The 19901-nt window shown below is 52.0% G+C and overlaps 7 protein-coding genes across 7 annotated transcripts; 4 read left to right on the top strand and 3 right to left on the bottom strand.

Annotated features, from left to right (window-relative positions):
* Positions 1-749: 749 nt before the first annotated feature.
* On the top strand, positions 750-4481 carry N7532_002084 (putative phosphatidylserine decarboxylase Psd2; the record flags this gene model as incomplete). The annotated part of the gene is made up of 7 exons (XM_056614578.1): positions 750-893; positions 973-1017; positions 1102-1317; positions 1409-1859; positions 1921-3429; positions 3493-4244; positions 4308-4481. 7 exons carry the CDS (start codon positions 750-752, stop codon positions 4479-4481), a joined length of 3291 nt encoding a protein of 1096 aa, XP_056479619.1.
* A 457-nt stretch (positions 4482-4938) lies between these two features.
* Positions 4939-7141, top strand: N7532_002083 (Mis12-Mtw1 family protein; the record flags this gene model as incomplete). Its single annotated transcript, XM_056614577.1, has 6 exons — positions 4939-5294; positions 5371-5459; positions 5539-6078; positions 6141-6308; positions 6365-6533; positions 6592-7141. 6 exons carry the CDS (start codon positions 4939-4941, stop codon positions 7139-7141), a joined length of 1872 nt encoding a protein of 623 aa, XP_056479618.1.
* A 1410-nt stretch (positions 7142-8551) lies between these two features.
* On the bottom strand, positions 8552-8787 carry N7532_002082 (uncharacterized protein; the record flags this gene model as incomplete). The annotated part of the gene is made up of 2 exons (XM_056614576.1): positions 8552-8726; positions 8768-8787. The coding sequence occupies 2 exons, from the start codon at positions 8785-8787 to the stop codon at positions 8552-8554; spliced, it is 195 nt and encodes a 64-aa protein (XP_056479617.1).
* A 1-nt stretch (position 8788) lies between these two features.
* On the top strand, positions 8789-9170 carry N7532_002081 (uncharacterized protein; the record flags this gene model as incomplete). Its single annotated transcript, XM_056614575.1, is given in 2 exon segments — positions 8789-8859; positions 8870-9170. The coding sequence occupies 2 exon segments, from the start codon at positions 8789-8791 to the stop codon at positions 9168-9170; spliced, it is 372 nt and encodes a 123-aa protein (XP_056479616.1).
* A 1202-nt stretch (positions 9171-10372) lies between these two features.
* N7532_002080 (threonine/serine exporter family protein) lies at positions 10373-13029 on the bottom strand (the record flags this gene model as incomplete). The annotated part of the gene is made up of 2 exons (XM_056614574.1): positions 10373-12945; positions 12984-13029. The coding sequence occupies 2 exons, from the start codon at positions 13027-13029 to the stop codon at positions 10373-10375; spliced, it is 2619 nt and encodes an 872-aa protein (XP_056479615.1).
* A 988-nt stretch (positions 13030-14017) lies between these two features.
* N7532_002079 (uncharacterized protein) lies at positions 14018-14316 on the top strand (the record flags this gene model as incomplete). The annotated part of the gene is given in 2 exon segments (XM_056614573.1): positions 14018-14154; positions 14172-14316. 2 exon segments carry the CDS (start codon positions 14018-14020, stop codon positions 14314-14316), a joined length of 282 nt encoding a protein of 93 aa, XP_056479614.1.
* Positions 14317-17645: 3329 nt separating this feature from the next.
* Positions 17646-19340, bottom strand: N7532_002078 (uncharacterized protein; the record flags this gene model as incomplete). The annotated part of the gene is made up of 1 exon (XM_056614572.1): positions 17646-19340. The coding sequence occupies one exon, from the start codon at positions 19338-19340 to the stop codon at positions 17646-17648; it is 1695 nt and encodes a 564-aa protein (XP_056479613.1).
* Positions 19341-19901: the final 561 nt, after the last annotated feature.

The following is a 19901-nucleotide window of genomic DNA, read 5'->3' as shown; positions in this document are numbered from 1 at the left end:
TCACAGAGGTTTCATTTTTGATTCCGGTTTAGCCCGTAGAGCGATTGATGCACGCGCATTGTTGATTGCGGGGTATCTCGCGCCGTGGCGAGTGGATCCTTGCATTCGTAGTTTGACAGCCATTCGCGAAGTATAGAAGCATGCCCCCCTTAACCACGCTGTGAGGCCAGGTGCCTCCTTGTCGGTAGTTCAGGATCCGTCGTAAGTAAGTGGCCTTTTGACCGAGCCAGGCTGCCATTTTCCCTTGTTCCAACTGGCGGTGGAGAGAGTGGACCCCCGTCCTGACGTCGTGTGGGAGACATCCAGCTGTTGTGTCTCGCCCCACGATTCCCTTTTTCCCCCTCCGCCCCTCGGACCGCCGCAATTCCCTCTTCCCCAACGTTTTGACAGCGGTGTTCCACCTTGCTCCACGCCCATTGCCATTGCTCGGCCTGCGTGTAGCATCATCCGACGGCCTGGGACGGGGTCTCCTACTCTTGGCCTTCAACCGCGACGTTGAGATCGACCCGAGCAGATCGCAGATCGAACTGGGGTCTTGCGCCAATTTCACTAAGACCAAAGTCCAACACCGGTGGACTCTCTCGGGGGCCTAGAGCCGCCCTAAAAGCCTGCTTCGCCTTCCCTCGGTTTTTTGGGGGCGCTTCTCTCACTCTCTTTATTTTTCTTTTCTTTATTTTTCTTTTAAATCCTCCTCTAGTTCGGCTCCTTTATTTATCCTCCTTCCACGCTCGGCCGCTGCCTCATCCGCCATGGTCCGGCTGCCGCTCCCGCAGCGCCTCAGCTCGCATCTGTCCGCCCGCAGCACGAGCTCGACCCCGGGCCAGAGCAGAAGCACAAGTCCCATGCGGTCGGCCGAATCAAAGCCCCTGCTACTGAAGGTCACGGTAATTCAAGTAAGTTGAAGGCGAAGTGGCCAATTGCCCCCCACATCAAACCCGCGACCGCTGTTCTGACGCCATTGTTTTTGCCCAGGGACGCAACCTGGCTCCTAAAGACCGAGGTGGCACAAGTGACCCGGTAAGCAGTCTATACTACGAGGCATTTTTCTGGAGACCTTGTGCCTTCGCTATCGACATCCAGCCCGCTGACAACGCGTAACAGTATCTGGTGGTGACATTGGGAGACGCGCGACAGTCCACGCCCACAATATCGAAGACTTTAAATCCGGAATGGAACGTGTCATTTGAAATGCCCGTGGTGGGCGTACCGTTGTTGGAGTGTATCTGTTGGGACCACGATCGGTTTGGCAAGGATTATATGGGCGAGTTCGACATTGCGCTGGAAGACATCTTCTCGGACGGCCAAATCAACCAGCAGGTGGGTCCCTATCGAGACATTCTAATAAAGGATTCGGGGACGGATATTGAGATTAGAAGGAAAGATGGCTAACTGGAATTTTCTTCGACAGCCAAAATGGTACAATCTCAAGTCGAAACGGCTCTCCAGCCGTTCGAACCGGAAGAAGAAGAAGAAGGACAGCACTGTATCAGGCGAGATTCTGTTGCATTTCTCTCTTTCGGACTCCGCAAACCCGAGCGCCTCCCCTGCAGATACTTATCGCAAATTCCGGAACCTGGTATGCATTGGCGAGGAAGATGACCAGATTGACAACATCCCGGCGGCCGAACTCGAGGAGCTGGAGCAGGACGAGGACCGCGATGAAGAGACTTCGGATGAGACCGATGATCCGACCAAGCCAGAAGTTGTGGAAAAGCGTCGGAGGCGACTTAGGCTAGCTCGTCTGCGCCGCAAGTCTCTGGCGGCCCGAGCATATCAATTTTCGGGTTCGGGAACTGGAGTTCGAGGCATTGTGTTCATGGAAATTATTCGCGTCACCGACCTTCCCCCTGAAAAAAATGGTACTCCGGTCGTCCCTTTTCTTTCCCCTGGTGATCAGATTGACTGATCCATTGCCTACAGTTACTCGGACTTCATTTGACATGGACCCCTTTGTCGTGACATCGCTTGGAAGGAAAACACTGAGAACGCCGGTCGTGCGCCATAATTTGAACCCGATCTACCATGAGAAAATGGTGTTCCAGGTCATGCGACACGAACATACCTACACAATGAGTTTCACGGTGATGGACCGGGACAAATTCTCAGGCAATGACTTCGTTGCATCTGCAAACTTCCCCCTACAGACTCTCATCCAATCTGCTCCCGAGGCCGACCCTGAAACGGGTCTATATCACTTTGTGGAGCTGGATGAACCGAGCCCTGCAGCCAAATACAGTCCTCGATTTGCAGTCAGCCCTTCGCCATCTTCGCAGAACCTCACCAGAATGGCTCGGCCTGCGCTGAAATCGCGCAGTTCGGCTTCGTCTGTGACAACTCAGTTTGTTTCTGATCTGGCCAACAAGCTTACGCCGACATCTGTACCTGAGGATCCGACCACAGAATCAAGCAGTAGTTCCACACTGCAAGTTCCAAGCACGTCTACCGAGACAGGCCAAACAATTTCTGAACCTTTGCCTCCTGCTGATGACGAGGGCCTACGGACATACACAATTCCTCTGACTTTGAAGAATCGAGACCGCTGGGAAGATAAACATTCGCCTGTCTTGCATGTCAAGGCGAAATATTTGCCTTACAGTGCCTTGCGACAGCAATTCTGGCTCCTTATGCTGAAGCAGTATGACGCCGATGACAGTGGCCGTATCGATAAAGTTGAGATGACCACCATGCTGGATACCTTGGGCTCTACTCTGAAGGAATCAACGATCGACAGCTTTTTCGAGCGATTCAGTGCCGAGAATGAGCCCAACGAAACTGTCGATCTGACCTTCGACCAGGCAGTGGTTTGCCTCGAAGACACATTGCAAGCTCTACAGAAGAAAAATTCTGTACCCGTTGTTACCCAGAGATCCCCCATGGGACCGTCATCCGTCGGCAGTCAAGAAAGTGAGGAGCCATCTAGCAGCGATGAGCTCGCTTTAGAATCCAACACCGCCATTTCGTCCACCGCTAATCCCTATGGAACAGCTGTTCCGACATTGAATAGTGAGGAGCAGCCCAGCTCGAATGAGGACGACCTCCAGCCCGATGATCTCGGAGATGAGAGGGGTGAGGAACATGTAGTCGAAATCCGCGAATGCCCGCTTTGCCACCAACCTCGTCTCTCAAAGCGATCAGATGCTGACATTATCACTCACATTGCTACTTGCGCTAGCCGCGACTGGCGCCAAGTTGACAACTTGGTTATGGGCGGATTTGTCACATCGAGCCAGGCACAGCGCAAATGGTACTCGAAGGTCATCACGAAGATCTCATACGGCGGTTATAGACTTGGAGCGAATTCGGCGAATATTCTGGTCCAGGATCGAATCACAGGTCAGATCAACGAGGAACGCATGAGTATCTATGTCCGTCTCGGAATCCGACTACTTTACAAGGGTCTCAAGAGCAAGGACATGGAAAAGAAGAGAAGTAAGTAATGATGCCACGGTGCAACCTCAAGAGGGCTAGATTCTAACAAGAGGGCTTCCAAAGTTCGCCGTGTGCTGCGTTCTCTGAGTATCAAACAGGGTCGAAAGTACGATGACCCGGCATCTGCCGCGCAGATCCAGGACTTCATCAACTTCCACCAGCTGGACATGTCCGAGGTCCTGCTCCCTATTGAGAAGTTCCGCAATTTCAACGAGTTTTTCTACCGTGCCTTGAAGCCCGATGCTCGCCCTTGCTCTGCTCCCGATGAACCCAAGATCGTCGTGTCTCCTGCCGACTGTCGCTCGGTGGTCTTCGATCGGATTGATGAGGCTACCAGCATCTGGGTTAAGGGCCGAGAATTTTCGGTCGAGAGACTCCTTGGTGATGCCTATCCACAGGATGCAGCCCGTTACCGCAATGGTGCTGTAGGCGTATTCCGCCTTGCGCCGCAAGACTACCACCGTTTCCACGTCCCCGTTGACGGAGTTATGGATGAGCCGAAGACCATCGAAGGAGAGTATTATACTGTCAATCCGATGGCCATCCGCTCGGCTCTTGACGTCTATGGCGAGAATGTGCGTATTCTTGTACCTATCGATTCCGTGGCCCACGGTCGCGTGATGGTCATCTGTGTGGGAGCCATGATGGTCGGTAGCACTGTCATTACGCGCAAAAAGGGTGAAAAGGTTGCTCGAGCAGAAGAGCTTGGATACTTCAAGTTCGGTGGCTCTACCCTTCTTGTCTTGTTCGAGGAAGGCATGGTCAACTTTGACAGTGACCTCGCGGACAATTCCAAGGGCCCCTTGGAGACACTGGTAAGGAACCGTCTCCTCTCCTTTGAAAGATCAACATAGCTAATTCAATTCACCACGTTCTAGATTCGAGTTGGCATGTCTGTCGGTCACAGCCCTGACGTTCCTCAGTTCGAACCAGACATGCCGAAGAGAGCAGAAAACATCACTGCAGAAGAAATGCAAGAAGCCAGGCGGCGCATTGAAGGTAGCTTGGCAACCCCAAGTGAGCCGGCCTCCATGGCTGCTAGCATTAAGTGATCTTCGTTCTATTTGAACCGAATGGCTGGGCTCAACTCCCACCCTAAACTTTTTCATTGGACATATTTCGAGGTATTCCCTGTGCAATATTGGCGTTTTTGTTTGAAATTCTCGACATAGCGTTCATTTGACAGCATATGCGCATGGTCCCTTGCGGGGCCCGAAATGGAACATCATACAACCCAATAGTCTAAATTTTTAAACAGAAGACATGGCCAACGCGGCTCTCACTCAATCAGAATTACGTATGTGAATTTTTGTCAATTTGAAAAGATAAGGAGAGCCGAGGGTACCATCCAGCGAGTCCGAGTGTATTGAAGTCTGGCACTGAGAGGGGCTGCCCGAAAGAGACTAGCGCCCCACGCGCCCCGACCAAAACAACCGCGTGCCGAATCCCTCCAACCCACCTTCTGCGCTTCCCTTGCTGCCCGCAGCGACTTCGACTCAGCGGGCGTGAATGACTGACCGGCACCTGGAACCTCTGTTGGCGAACGCGATTTCGACTTTCGTCTCACGATACAGCTCACCGCCGCCCGATCCGACTGTCCAGGTTCCTGGCACCGTTGAGCCTGGCGGAGACCTATTGGAGAACAACATCAACGCGGAAATCGGCACGGCGGCGCGCCCGTGTCTTCCCAGCGAGGGATTGCAGAGGAGCGCTCGACTGAAAGACGCGCCATTCGAGACGCGGCTGCGCATTTGTCGTGGTGTACTGCAACCCCCTCAGTCAACCCCAAGCAGTTTATTTCGTGTGACCACCTCCTGGCATGACCACCGCGGTCCTGGCACCCCCGACTACCAAAGCAAAGCGCCGTGAACCGCTGGGGACGATTGTAATGGCGGCTTCTCAGGCGCAATCGCGTGCGTCTGCGTCTGCTGGAGCCGGCAGAAGCCGAGGGGAGCGACGGAGCACACGAAACAGCGCAAGCACAAAAGATTTAGAATCTATCACGAACGGCGAAAGCAAACGTAAAGCCAGTGAGTGCTGCTCTTTGAGCGACATGGACTTGATATCGATCGTCGGTGGATTGCTAACAACCCCTTTCAATCGCGACAGATTACGAGGATGATGGCGGATTCGAATTTACACGAGTACCGTCAAAAAAGGCGAAGCCAACGATGGAAGTAGTCGCAGAAGCCCCTCATTCAGATGCAGAAAATGCGCCTTCGCAATCCACACCACGAAGAGGACGGCCGCCGAAAAAACGAACCGGTGATGCTGCACCCGCAGTGCCGACGACAGGCGAAACAACCGAACTTCCGACGCGGCGACCGACGAGGGGTACTGCGAACACGGCAGTTTCCGAATCCGAACAGCGCGCGACGCGCTCATCACGAAAACACGAGCCCCAGCACGATCAGCAGGACGAAAGACCAGCAAAGAAAGGGCGGCCAGGCAGACCGAAGAAGGCGGAAACGAACGGGTTCAAATCACCGGAGCAGCCTACCAAGGTTGCCCTGCCGATAGCCGACACGCCAGTCATGCAGCGCAACAAGGAACTGAGAGGGACGAAGTCAGGTAAAGGGCGGCGACGCATTAGTTCAGAGATGCGAGGTCGGAGAGCCAGCTCTTTGATTGACTCGGGAACATCAAATGGTGGGTTAATCCCATTATCACATTATAGGACGACGTGTGTACTAATGATCTTTTCTGTCTAGCATTACCACACCGGGAGGTTCGCACGGCGGATTTCTACAAGCACATTGCCGATGAGGGTCTTCCTGAGCCGCGCAGAATGCGACAGCTTTTGATATGGTGCGCAACGCGTGCATTGGGCGACAAACCATCAAGCTTCCACGCGGAGGATCAGAGCGCACATTTGGCCGGTAAGTGGTTGACAACTCGAAAAAAGCCTGGTTACCGAGTGCTAATGGTGTTTCAGCCCGTGTGATCCAAGAGGACTTGCAAAAAGAGTTCTCGTCGAACTCGGATCTTTCGAATTGGTTTAGTCGCGAAGATGTGAATCCGCCCGCCGTTGTCGTGAAGAAGCCCAACCCAAGGAACGTGCAGAACACAGAAAAGATCAAGGAGTTGGAGGAACAAATACAAAGGTAAGCACATAAGTTGAATTCGCCATCGGGGCTCCATCAAGCTAATCTCGTTTATTAGGCTCCAAAAGGAGAGGCAAGCTCTCAACGCTCTTCATAAACAACCTCCGATTCCTCGCCTTGATACACTCGAGGCAAATACCTCGACCAAGAAGTCTCCAAAATCTCAACGGCATCTTCAAAAAGCCCCGGCTGAAGAGATCGACACCTCTCTTCTTGAACCCTCTCAGCAAGCCCTCTATACATCCCTCAAACCTCACGCCCCCTCCATAGAGAAGGGCTCCTCTTCACAAACAGTCCAACCTCCAGTTTCTCCATCCGCTGTTTCAGCACGTCTATCTCGAATCACTACTGGCCTTGCGCCAACACTCGATGCCTTCGCGGCGGGAGTACATGACATCGAGTTATACCGATCTACCGCAGATGCATTCTCATCGCGGGTACTGCGCATCTGTGCAGAACGCCTTGAGGAACGTGATGCACGAAATTACCGGGAACGACTCGCAATCGAGGGAGATGACGAGAGTCGGTCATCTTGCCCTGCTGCAGCACGTCCGCGAGAGGATCTGGGTCTTATTCTTGGGGCGCTCAGTCGGGTTGAAAGGCGGTAGTGATATTCATCTGTCACAATGTCCCACCGGGCTTTCTGCTGGGTATTCACCGACGCTTCTTTTCTATCTTCGTGCTCTTTTCAGCGAATCCTTCTTTTTCCTGTTTCTCAGTTTCCTCGCAAGGCGATGGACTGATTTGATGACTTTGACGAACGGATGTTCGTCAAAGAGCGGGCCAATGGCGCAATGGGGACTGATATGGGATGCATTAAAATCGTTCCGCAAGCGTGGAGTTTTTGGATGGGTGTTGTCTAATATACCGCATGGCGGATCCAATATGGGATTTTCATTTCCTGAGTTGGCCTGCTTTGGCTATGCATAGTTAGCTTGAATGAAGCACCTTGAGCAATTAACACAATCGTATTCTCATGTGGACTCTTTTCTATCTCACACTTCATAGATACACAATGCTGCACTGATGCCTCGTCGGTTAGGTCACAACATTTGGAACGTAGTAAAATCACAAGGATATCATGTACATTTCTCCAGTGCCGAGAAGCTACAGGTGGAGATATATAACGTGATGCAATCGTCTCTCGGTCACATCACAACTTCACACTTGCGCATAGAACCGTTTCAGCCCCAATTTGGTAGTTGTAAGGGAGCTTAAGGATTAGAGTAGTACATCTACGTGGGTTAGCTTTTGCAGCCCAACACTTGGAAAGCACCAATTGTACCCGCAATGGATGTGAGATTCACTGGTGTGTGGTAATGACTGGCGGACGCTAACCGCAAAAGCGTTGCCCGGCAACCGATGAGGCTCAGCCTTGCTGGCACCCGCCGCAAAGGACGGCCAGAAATAGCAACCTTCCAAGGTTGCAACCATGAATGTTGACATTAAGTTTATCATTATCCTGGAAGGCACATAATCACACCACGAGAGCAGAAGCATTACCACAGGTTTCTGGATGATGACCCGCATGCGTTTTCAGTTCCTTTAATGCTACCAGGTGAATACTTAGCCGAAGATGCGGAGGCATATGCCCAGAGCTTTCAAGAATGGAAAGACGGCCAATACCGTAATCCAATTACCAATAAGCAACGAACAATATATGCCTTGCCGACACTAGAAATTGATCCAAAGCTTGATGTCATGCAGACATGGTATAATCTGCGAGGCGAAGCTAAAGGAGGAAATACACGGCCTCCTGAATCAAGCGACATTCGATAATATCTCGCTGCATTTTATCACGGCGTGGAAGTGAAAATCATGCCATCCTCGACACTTCGCTTCATATCGTGAGATGGGAACACATCCAAGAGCAAGGAAAAGTGATCAGAGTACATAGGTCTTCGCCTCGGGGATGATTGCCTGGGCATTCGCGCGCGCCTTTTTCGGACAATCTTTACGACGGCCAGCTATGTCTAGAAGACCTCCTCAATGCGGCCATAAGCCACCTGACCAAGGGCTCATATGTCCTCTTTCCCCTCATGAACATTGATCTCTTCGAAGACGGGGACGACACATTCGTCTAAGGACAAGCCTACGACAGCAAACGCATCGCGGTCGTATCCAGCGCTCGATACAATCCTGGCCTCGACGATATCCAGGACACGACCGCCTGCATTCATGGCCAGCTTCTCCCTGTGAAGAGTAGATGAACACTTTTGTGTCAGGTATCGAACTCAAGGAGCGCAGACCACATCATGACGCTAGATCCCGCGATCGGGCCTACAAAAAAAACAATATCCGTGTATTGGTCCATTCCACAGCGCAAGTCACTCCAGCACATCCAGCAATGTGGCTGGGAAGAATGTGCGTACTGCCAGCTACCAGCTGCTTCACTGTTTCGGCATTGCACACCGCGTGTACTATGCCTCCTCGATGCAGGGCAGCGCGTCCGTCTGCGAAGATGCGAGACAGCCGCCTTATCTGTGCCCTGTTGATCTAGCTAAAGTCATATATGCTACTTCAATAACTGTGCTGGGAAGATATCGATCCCTTCTGGAGTTTTTCTCAAAGACCAAAAATAAAGGACACAAACTTTTTTGCTTCTTTCGCCGCTTAGATACAGGGAAGGTTGGATGAAATCTAGGGCGCTTTTTTTAGGGGGCGGCGCGAGTGATGCAGCCATGCGCCATCTCTACACTCGTAGGCTCCTTATGCTTCTAGGTGTCTACATCTGACACTATGGGGGACCCTATCACCACGCTGTAGCACCTGCCCTAAGAAGCATGCACAATGTCTTTCTCGTTTTGCATGTAGACCATCTGGCCCTAATATCATATATTTTCATTTATGTGATACGATATGGTGTACTCAGAAGGCAAAATTTAAAATCGCACAGATACCACATCAGTCCTGGCTTTTAGACAAGCATCTTAGAGAGAGCAGGAAGGATATGCCATCAGAATGTGGTCAAGGGTTTTTGGCTTACTATTATTTCCCGTCTGATCATGGTGTTGCTCGAAGTGTATGAAATGATTCGAAGATATACAATGCGATTAACGGCACCGCTCTATAATGGACGCCGTAGTATTTACATACGCGCAATGGAGTAGAAAGTTGTCCGAGGGCATAAGCAATATCTAACGGTAGAGGATAGAGTATATAGGAGAGCAAGCAATAGCGAGAACTAGATCTAAAAGGCCAAAAAAAAATCACGAGTATCATAGATCCATAAAGTTCCAGATTTCGTTGAATACAAATAACCAACATGTATTAGCAGACCCCACACACGCCAGCATACGTATTTTTGCCGGGCAAAAAGCAGGAAAGAAAACATCAGAAAACCAGGGGTGATATCAAGAGAGCGATCGGGAAGGGGGACCTCGATGATTTTGGTCATGACTCGTAAGAATCGTAGCTTCTATGTATGTCCGAACAGATGTTCGGGGTAGGTGAGTCGATATAGACTTTGTCAGTGAGCGACGAAAAGCGGGTTTAAAGCGAGAGACGATAGGAAAAAGGGAATATAACAACAAGCGCTTTCCAACTCCTCGTCCCCAGGTATCAACAGCAAAAAATGAAGAGTTAAAAAACAGCAAACAAGCCCCCGCCTCGGTTGCTGGAGGAATAGGGCAACGACCGAACATTTGCTTTCACCTGGCACCGCGGTGAAAGATGAAGGTCAACGGATGTTCGGATGCGAAATGTCCAAGAGACTCGGTTAGATCGAGAGACGCTGAAGGAACAAGGGTTGAAACAAGCGAGCAAGTAAATCAGACAATGAGAATTGTGGATGTGGGCATGTAGGTGTCGAGGTCCTGAGATATTCGTGCGATCACAACTTAAAAGCTGAACAGACCACTGCGTTTCTTCCCAAAAGGATAGACTACAAGGGCAGCCAGGAAAAGGCCCACGGTTGTACCAATGGCCACTTGGACCATGCCATATCCGATATCAAACACAACACCGTAGCTCTGGTTTCTCTGTTCGGCCGCTGATAGGTTCTTTGCAGCATCAACAAAGCCTTGTGTGCCATTTGCAACAACAGCATACGGGGAACGTGTCATTTGTTCGGCGGATGTGATTCCCGAGATAAGAGACCCGCTGGCAGCCAGTCCGGAGGGGACTAGAACGAAAATCGCCGGCAACATTGCGGCCGCGGCAAGTCCATGGCGTATACGGCTGTAGAAGTTTCCCATCACGCCGATAACGAAAGCGCCCAAGGCATTGGACACCTGAGTGTTTGAAGAGAATCGTTTGGAGCTGAAGTAGCTGACTACATAGCCTGCTAAGGAGATGGTCGCCATCACAGGAATCTGCTTCCATTTGGCGTGATTGACAACTGCCAAGCATATCGTGAAGATGACAACGAAGGGAAAATGTTGAACATATTCGTTGGTGATAGGACTGGCCGGACACGTATATGCGGTGGATGCTTGTGGGTCGAGTAGTCCATAAACAGCAGTGCCAATGGTGATGCCGAACCCGAGGAAGAGAGAGTAGATGATGGCATAGACCATGCGGACGGAACCCGCAACAATGCTGCGCGATTGAAGCTCCAAGCTGGCAGATAACACTGTATATCCCGGTAGGATCAATGCAATGGATGCCTGTGACAAAGCAGAGAAGCAAAAGAGCGGTTCTCCTTGGAATCGAATACTCCCAAAGGCCCGAGCCAAAAAGGATGTCAACACCGCGGCTGATATCTCGAATACGTTCGAATACAAGCTCGATTTGGGTGACAAAATGAGTTGCAAGACGCCAAGAAGACACCCGAGCAAAAAGGCAATAGGGATATCAATGGGTCGAGCATTGAACGCAAAGGGGCCGACTGATGCACTTGCACAGCCGTGAGCGAAGATGAGGAACAAGATGTGGAACTTGCTAGGCCGCTTCATAGTCGTATCGAGTCTTTGAGTAGCCTCCTCCACCCCAATCACATCATGGATCACCTCCTTGTAGATCTCGTGTACATCAGCAAGCTTGCCCAGGTCAATGCCCTGGCTGGACCGAACAACCTTCACCTCGGTTGTATGCGTTGAAGTATCATCAAAGGAGATGATCATGCAACCAGGAATATAGAGGAATTGGCCGTCAATCTCCAGGACGCGAGCAGTCATGCGCATATACTCCTCCAGGCGATGAGTCGGAGCTCCGTACTTCATCAGTGCTCGACAGAGTCGAATCAAATACCGCTGGCGGGAAAGAAGCTCGGCAATATGGACGGTGATACGGATCTCGTCTTCCAATTGAGGCTTCATCCAGCGACGAGCCACCCCACCCATCGAGCTCCCTGAGACTGCCCCACTACTCCTGGAGCGTTTGAGCATGCTCATGGGGGATGTCTTCTTTGGGCTTGAGCCCGACAGGGTCGAAGTGGAGTGGTTTCCCGGCTTTTCATACCATTTTTGAGGCCGGTGTGGTTTCCACAGAGGGTCTGGAGACAGGCCACGGCCACTCCATTCGGAGGTGCTCCCTTGACGAGAGTGGCCATACCTGCCCCGACCCTGAGAGTCACAGTTGTGGCCGCCGCTCTGGTGATCATATAGTTTAAGGATAGAGGAGAGGATTCCTCGGCGGTAGTGTGCCGGCCGCTCGACATAGGTCTCAGAGTCCCGATCCTCAGAGAAGCGATCTTCGGATGAGGTCTCCTGGCGAGAGAGCAAACTCGGCGAAGGAGCGCGGAGGCGAGTCAGGAACTGAAAGTCTGGACGTGACATTGGTTGCACGAAAGTGTGAGCGTTGTGAGTGCGCTGTATAGGTCGCCCATTCAAGACGGCCGTGTCATTCTCGTCAATCAAGTCGAAGAGTTGTTTCTCGGAGAAGCTGATCATAGGAATTTCGTCTCCATCTTCCACAAGTTCCAGCTCAGTCGGGGTCGACGCGAGCGATGACACTAGGCTTGACCTAGGACTTTGCTTCGGAGAATTTGGGGGGCGACTTGGAAGGGATGCAAGTCTCTGGGACTTTCCCAGGACACCAGACAGTGTCCGCCCCTTGTCATTCGTACTGGAACTGATCTCATCTTCCCCTTCGGACGACGGCACGCTGGTCCGGTAGTTGATCGCCAGGCCGGTGACATCTGCTGACGCGGTAAGTCTCCTGTCCACCTCCACTGAAACTCCCAGCTGGGGATCGACGGGTCCTTTTTCTTGGATATGTGGAATGCTGGCGGTGGGCAATGGCCTTTGAAGCAACATCGAGCCCCTTGGGTCCATTCGGGGCTCGCCCACGAGCCCAGTAGGCTGCTGGAGCTCCGGCTTGTCTACCGTGGACTGGATGCGATTGGTGTTTCTCAGAATGCTTGCATTCCATTGCTTGCCCTGTGCTCCGACTTCACTCGATATCCTCTCCTGATACGCTTGCTGTTCTTGAAAGCTGTCGCGCGACAGGCGCAATGATGATGTACGTGGCTCTGCAGATGTGGTGCCGGCTGATTTTGTGGCATCAGACGTGTTTGAGCGGTGGATGACTGGGAGGTCGAAGTAACCCCCGCCATTTTCGGTGGAATTTCTTTTTCTGATCTTCCTTTGTTTGCCTTCTTCCGCCTCGTTTGATTATGTCTGTTGACCTTTTACCATCGGGCAGACAGGTAGATCATTCAGCTGACTTGTAGCGGAGTTGGGGACAGCTCTTGCGGGTGGCTCGCGTGGTAGGTTGTTCCTCCTGGCAACAATCGTCAACTATGTGAGATCCCATCGCCGTCAAGCTCTGAGTAGGAGATCCACACGAGCTCGACAGATCCCACTTACTGGCTCAGAATCTGTTAGCTCCGAGGGTCCAGTGGCAAATCAGAGCTGGTGGGAATGGATTAAGGCCACACCTGATTTGGAGCTCTCGCGGCAAGGAGAGGAAGATCGGAAGGAGTCCCGCCAGGAATGAGGGCTATGTCACCAATGCATAATTTGTGACCGTGCAAGTTGCGATCGGAAATTAAACACAGCTGGGTGAGCTTAATGAAAGGATCATTAAGGCTTTCCAGTTGGGCTGATATAGAAGATCGTGAGCCCTTGCTGCGGGTGTTTCTCTATTTACACGGATAGAGACAGATGAAAAGCCGCTGTCGCCGAGCTCGAAGCCACACGGGCCACATGAAGAGTAGATTCAGCACCAGAGAAGATTCCCACCCCCTTCCCTTGATTTTGGTCCCCCATGGGGGCATGGGAGTCAAGCCGGTGTCGGCCAGCCAAGCTCCAGTCTTGATTTTGTTTTTTAGAATTTTCTTTCGCCACGATGGTAAATCACCGGGCATGATTCGGTCATAGATGTCAAGATCGAGTCACAGAAAAGACAACGCACAGCGAATGGGCCTGTTGACACAAACCCCGGGTTACCCCTACCCTCGGGTGGTGGAGTGGGTATGCACCAAGAGGGAGGCCCATCTTACTGGGTTTGCCACACGGATCGACGGTCTGGATTGTAGCTTAAAGAAACTTTCCGGATCAGCCGTTGAGCCAAGGGGGTGTGGAGGGAATCGAAAATCGAAAATGGATATTGTCAAATCCGTCGGAAATCTAAACTGGAAAGCCTATTTCGAGCGCGAGTCAGGAGGGAGAAAGGGGAGAGCCCGAGCTCATTGCGAAAAGAACCAGCAAGTCGATCCCGGTTCCACAGAGGCCATGAGGTATGACAGGTCACAAGCCCTGGCCAGAGCTCTGTCAAGGGAGAAGTAGCGGAGACGCTCCAGGTCAAGTTCCCTGTCCAAGTGGGTGTGAAGACAAGCGTGGAGGTCGGAAGTTGGGGGTTGGAAGGGGAAAACGGCGGAGCCGGAAGATCAAACGTCTGAAGTATACACGGTCTACTGCACATCCCCCTCCGTCCTTGGCACCCTGCGAATTGCCAACCGGCCCATACCATCCTCGAATGATTGTCATGACTAAGCGAATATTTTCTCAAGGTGTCCGATATCTCAAACTTGCTTAGTGTATAATGTAAAGACATGTATATAATGATCGCTGCGTCTTCTGCACAATGCCTCGTTCCTAATCGACGGGGAACGTACATTGGTTAAACCAGGCCCAGGGGCTCTCAACTCAACCGTACAGGTACATGCAGCATACATGTTGCAGGCTGGTACGTGGGTCTATCACACCATCGGAAGGAATCTAGCCCTTCAACAGCACTCAGCCGATCCACAAACAAGTCTACGATGGGTGATTCATAGTTTCGTAAACCGTTGCCCTTCGAAGAGTAAAACAAACGGCCTCGGCAGTCGCCGCACCATCCGGGGAAGAGATTTGCTTGTCTCTAATTCAGGCGGAACGTATCTATTTCTCCCCACAGCTCAGCTTCTGGATCCGATCGCTCATGATGTCAGCTGGGGAGATGGGCTGCCCTGCTAGCGTCATTGTGCAACCCATGTCCCGCAAGGGCAACTCGGGGAAGCGCGAAACAGACTGGCCGAGAGTAACGGATAGGATTAAGCTCTTGCCGCCCTGGATCCACTACTCTTTAAAAATGACGAAAGAAAAACCCACAAACATGGCAGGCCCGGGCTTCGGATTCTAGGTACACGCTCACACCATTGAAACAGCTTTCGCATTGTCACTCATTCGAGACCGCAAGATACCGACACAATTTCCGGGCCCTGGGACGGGTATGGTAAATAAACGAAGCCCTAAGATCGTGATAAAATCGAGTTTGGCTGGAATGATCCTTTCCTGGGAATAATCAAATGCAGCCCCCCACGGCTTCCGTCCTGCAGTAATCAAATGTGACGGCACACCCATCGGTGGTCGCACCCTTGACGCTCACCTCTTCCTCGCGGTCACACAGCCCCTCCCTAGCTCGGCCTACCGAGGATGACCGTAAAACCTCGTAGGACGCAGGGACTACCTGCCATTGCCTAATAATTGCCTAGGGCCGATTCACCGCGGCCGTCATGGTGACACGCATGCCTTACGACCGTCTGTGTCTATGAGCACTCGCGTCGATTCTTGGACTGGAACCCATGTGCTTGTTAATGCATTGTAGCCTGTTGGTCCACTAGTGCTGTGATTGAGTTTATTGCAATTCCAATTTATTGTTTTTTTGAGTTTATGAATATGTACCTTGGGTTACAGTCAAGAGTTCTATAGATCAAGGTTTGTGGTTACCCGCCGCGAGAACCACGGATATCTCGGGCTTGGGTCAGCAAAAACCGACCCACCGATCTGAGACCTCGACTCACAAGTGAGCATAATTTACGAAAAACATGATATTTTGATAATCCTATTCCGGAGCTACATCGTGCTGATGGCCGACAGCACATGCTTCCAAGAGACACTGCGTTCCGCATCTCGCCCACTGCTCTATAGGACCGAGGGGTTAGATCCCAATCCTAACCAGCATCAAGCATAAGGAAAGGATTCCTCATAGTGGGTCCTCGTCAAAATGTTACTCACAGTCTATCAAAGCCTTTGAACCTGGGACTGTTTGAGAGCCATAGCCAGTGCTTCCCGCTGAACCCACCGGAGCCTAGAAAAGAAAAAAGCTTGCTTAGGCCAGTTTATAGCAGACCGGGTAGTAGAAACATACAAGGATTATAGGTATTGACTTCATGAACTGTACATAATAGGCTGTGAATCATATTCTTATGGATGAGTCCCAGACCTAGCAGCTCTCTCTTCTATCTGAATGATGTATGCGTACTAGGTTGCTTTGCTATTCCTGCGATGGGTTCAAACCAGCTTCCCATTCGCGTGCAATGCTTTGAATTACTGGAGTAATATATGACGCGATGTGATGTATGCACTAACTTCGATCGGTCTGGCAGAACTCGGCCAAATCTCCGCCTAGATAGAAAAAAAAGGATAAATTCCACAGCAGCAAGAAACCTCAAATGCCCGAGCCAAAACTCCTGACTTTGGAAGCCCAAAATAAACCAGAAATAGTCAGGTACCATGACTCGCATTATTCTATCGGGAACAGCCAGGGGTCGCAATCCCAGGGAGAGAGTCCTTCCTGTTTAGGCCATTTAGGCCGGAGGAAAGCATCCCATGCCCAATGCCTCACCTTCCTAGTCCCCAGATCCGGGAAACAAACTGGCGGGACCAGCAATCTTGCATCCTGCACGTCTGCCGTCCGACCGACTGACCTCATGCCGCAACTTACGACATCGTGACAGATCCATGGTTCGATCAATGGCGGGCTCTAACCATGGACCTGGGTCTGGTTCCTTTTGTCTTTTCGTTCCACGTGGCAGCTGTGTGGTGCCGTATAGTTACCCTTTCTTGTTGATTGAATATTTTCCGAAACTCCATAGAGATTCATAGCATTGACGCCGAATGCGATGTCTATAGCTTGATATTTGTGGAATTAGCACGTGCATGGGTGGATGTATTGGTACAAAACTTGGCAGTCCTGCTACGCCAGTCCATTTGATAAGTATTAATGTCGAGGATACGACCTACGTAGTAGAGTATGCCCTTTGGTCTAGGTACGAAGCGCCTGGGTTGATCTGTGAATCTGGGTAGCAAGTATAGAATGGTGGGATTATGCCAGGTTCATCTCAGCGGAACATCACAGGGACCATACATCGGTCAAAATCATTGCACGATAGCCCATTATCTTCGATCCGAGCATGATGGATTTTCGAGGAGGCCGGCCGATCACATGGAGCGAAACACTAAGACATCGATTTCTACAAGAAATACTCGAACAATTAATTGGCAAAGTATGCATTGGTGGATCCTAAGAGAGGACAGGGCAGACTGAGGTACATGACCGGATGTACGACAGGAACCCGAAAGAAAGCAAGACGGCAAGATTAGCATCTCCCAGTCCAGTCGAGGAGCTCGCGATGCTCGTCACAGAAATAAAGATAGTTCGCATCAACCTCGCATGAGCAACGGGGTCGGCAAAACGCATGTAGACAGAATGTAAAGAAGAGAAGAAAAACCATGATAAAAAGGTAGGGGATCGAAACGGAAAAAGAAGTCATTGCAGACTGATCCAGGTCTTTCATCACACTGAAAACGTAAAAAAGCTAGCAACAAGTGCCAGGACATGAGAATAGGGAAAAGGAATGGAAGGGTCCATGGACCTTGGGCTGGGGCATCGAGAAGGGTAGAAAGGCCCGCCCAACGAGAGGGAGAATGAAATGGTCATACGTCGCTGTCACATGATTGGTCGGCATTACATGATGGGGGTCTTGCGCTTCTCAGCGCTGGACAACACAAGCATCGGCGTCTTGCGCCGCTCGGGGCCTTGAGCAGTTGATCCTTGGCCCGCGACGACAGCCGCCACGGAGGGCGAGGAAGCCTCACTGGGGAGGGAGATATTGTCCGCGCGGATTTCCGCTAGCTTCGACCCGAAGTAACCGTCTTCGCTCGTGGGAGTTCCGCTCTGGTAGGGGCTGTCCGGAGACTTGCGCTCACGGCCGGACTTCTCCTTGCGCTCAGATCCAATGGCGCCGCTGGCGGCTGCGCGCAGGCTGCCGAGGCTGGGCTTGCTGGAGAGGCTACCACTGCGAACGGTGGCATCGTCACCATCGGAGAAGGTGAATTCCTTCTCACTGGCGGGAGTGTTGGTGCCTCCGCTGCTGTTGTATCCAAAGCTACGAGTGTCACCTCGGCGCTCAATTCCAGCGCGAACCAGGTTGTGGACAGCACGTCGACGTTGACGAGTTGCGAAATTCTTGCTTCCTTCGTGCTTGGAAGTCGGCTTGGCCACGAGATCCTCCAGCGAGGGCGGGCCACGAGGCTGACGGATCGGGTGCTCGCCCGCGCGAGCTTGACCGGGTCCGAATGTGCCTGTGGCAGGAGTGGGAGGCAGAGCGGCGGACCGGGGGCCTGGACCGACATTGGCCTTGGTCGTATCGATGCTGGTCTTGAGTGCTGGGTTGAACGGCGGATTCTTTCGGTGGTTACGGCGGAAAGCAGTGGACTCGGTCGGCGGGGAAGGAGTGCCACTTGGCGGCGAGATGGGCTGCGAAAAGTACATGTGCGATGGAGCCGACTCTGCGGGCGGGGAGATTTCAGCGCGAAATTGAGGAACCTGGTGACCGGCCAGATGGTTGTCCGCATATAGCGAGCTGGTTTCCTCAGAGCTGTTATCCATGATGTAACTTTGTTGACCGGTGAGAGGGTTGTAGACGGAGAACAGGCCAGGCTGGCCAGGGACAGGCTGCACGATGGGCTGCACACCCTGCAACAGTTGCTGTTGGTAGAATCCCATGCCAGGCATCGAAGGCGAAGGGGCGGGCTGGTGCTGGATAGGCATTCCTCCTAAGTTGAGACCTTGGAACTGCTGAGCTGCAGCAGTGACGCTGATCAACTGCTGCTGCAGGCGCTGCTGTTGAGCCGCCAGGAAGAGATTGGTCGACATCAGTTCGGCATACATGTTCTCATCCATGCCAGGATCGACCCCCATTTCAAGGGTGGGAGGTGCAAGAACCTGCTCCGGAAGAGTGTACATCGGGCGTTCCCGATGTCCGCTGTGTCCGCCATGCCCACCCATTCTCTGATTGTTGGCATATGCGTGCTGCGGGAATCCAGCTCCCGTGGCAGTTTGCGGAACTCGGTCCAGGCCTCGGTTAGGCAGGACGTGGAATCGAGGGTCTTCCATACCATTTCGCTGTTGATGCTGAGAAGGAATAGTGGCGGAACGAGGAGCAGTGCGCAGACCAGCCAAGAGGTGCGAGCGACTGGTACGCGGAGTGGAGATCGAGGGCTGGGACTCATCGATGGTGGCCACCTGAGGGGGGACACTCAATCTCTTGATGTGTGAGCCCTTGCCTCGCGAGGCGAAACCCGAGCTCGGAACACCGAGAGAGGTGCCATTATTGAAGTTGTTGTTGTAAGTCATTTGAGCAAGACCGCCAGCGTCCATACTCAGGGTCGTCGAGAGAGGGCGGATATGTTGGTATGTGCAAAATGTTTCGGCGGAGGCGTTCAAATCGCGTCAGGTGCGCGAAGCGTTGGGGATCAACCACGAAGCTTCGAGCAGTTTTTGTCGGAGGATTAGAAAATTATGCGGTCTATGACGGGCGTGAAATAGCGAAACTGATCGAGTCGGCCGCGCTGGGAGAGGGGTTCCGAGAGGCGAGAGTGAGCGAGAGATGAAGGAAGTGAACGGATCGTGAGGATAAATGAGTCGCGAAGTCTGGCAATCAGGCAGCTGTCAGTTGAGGTCTCGTGGAGTTCGGCAGAGGGTGGAATTCACATACCACAAGAGAAGGATGCAACAGGAAGTGAAAGAGAGGCTGATTGATGCAGGCGGAAACGCAAAGTATCAATATTATCCTGCTGTACAGAAAAGCGATGTTCCTTGGGATCTTTATTTTCGGGTTTCGAACTTTCTTTTCTCGACAGCGATTACGAATCCAACGGTCACGTCGGGGGGCAAAAGGCAAGTTGACGATAGGCGGAAGTAATTAAGCGAACACCGAAG

This window comes from Penicillium argentinense, assembly GCF_028826775.1.
Source record: "Penicillium argentinense strain IBT 30761 chromosome Unknown utg000002l_segment0_segment0, whole genome shotgun sequence".
Taxonomy (NCBI): Eukaryota; Fungi; Ascomycota; class Eurotiomycetes; order Eurotiales; family Aspergillaceae; genus Penicillium; species Penicillium argentinense.
This window is presented reverse-complemented; position numbering and strand designations above follow the sequence as displayed.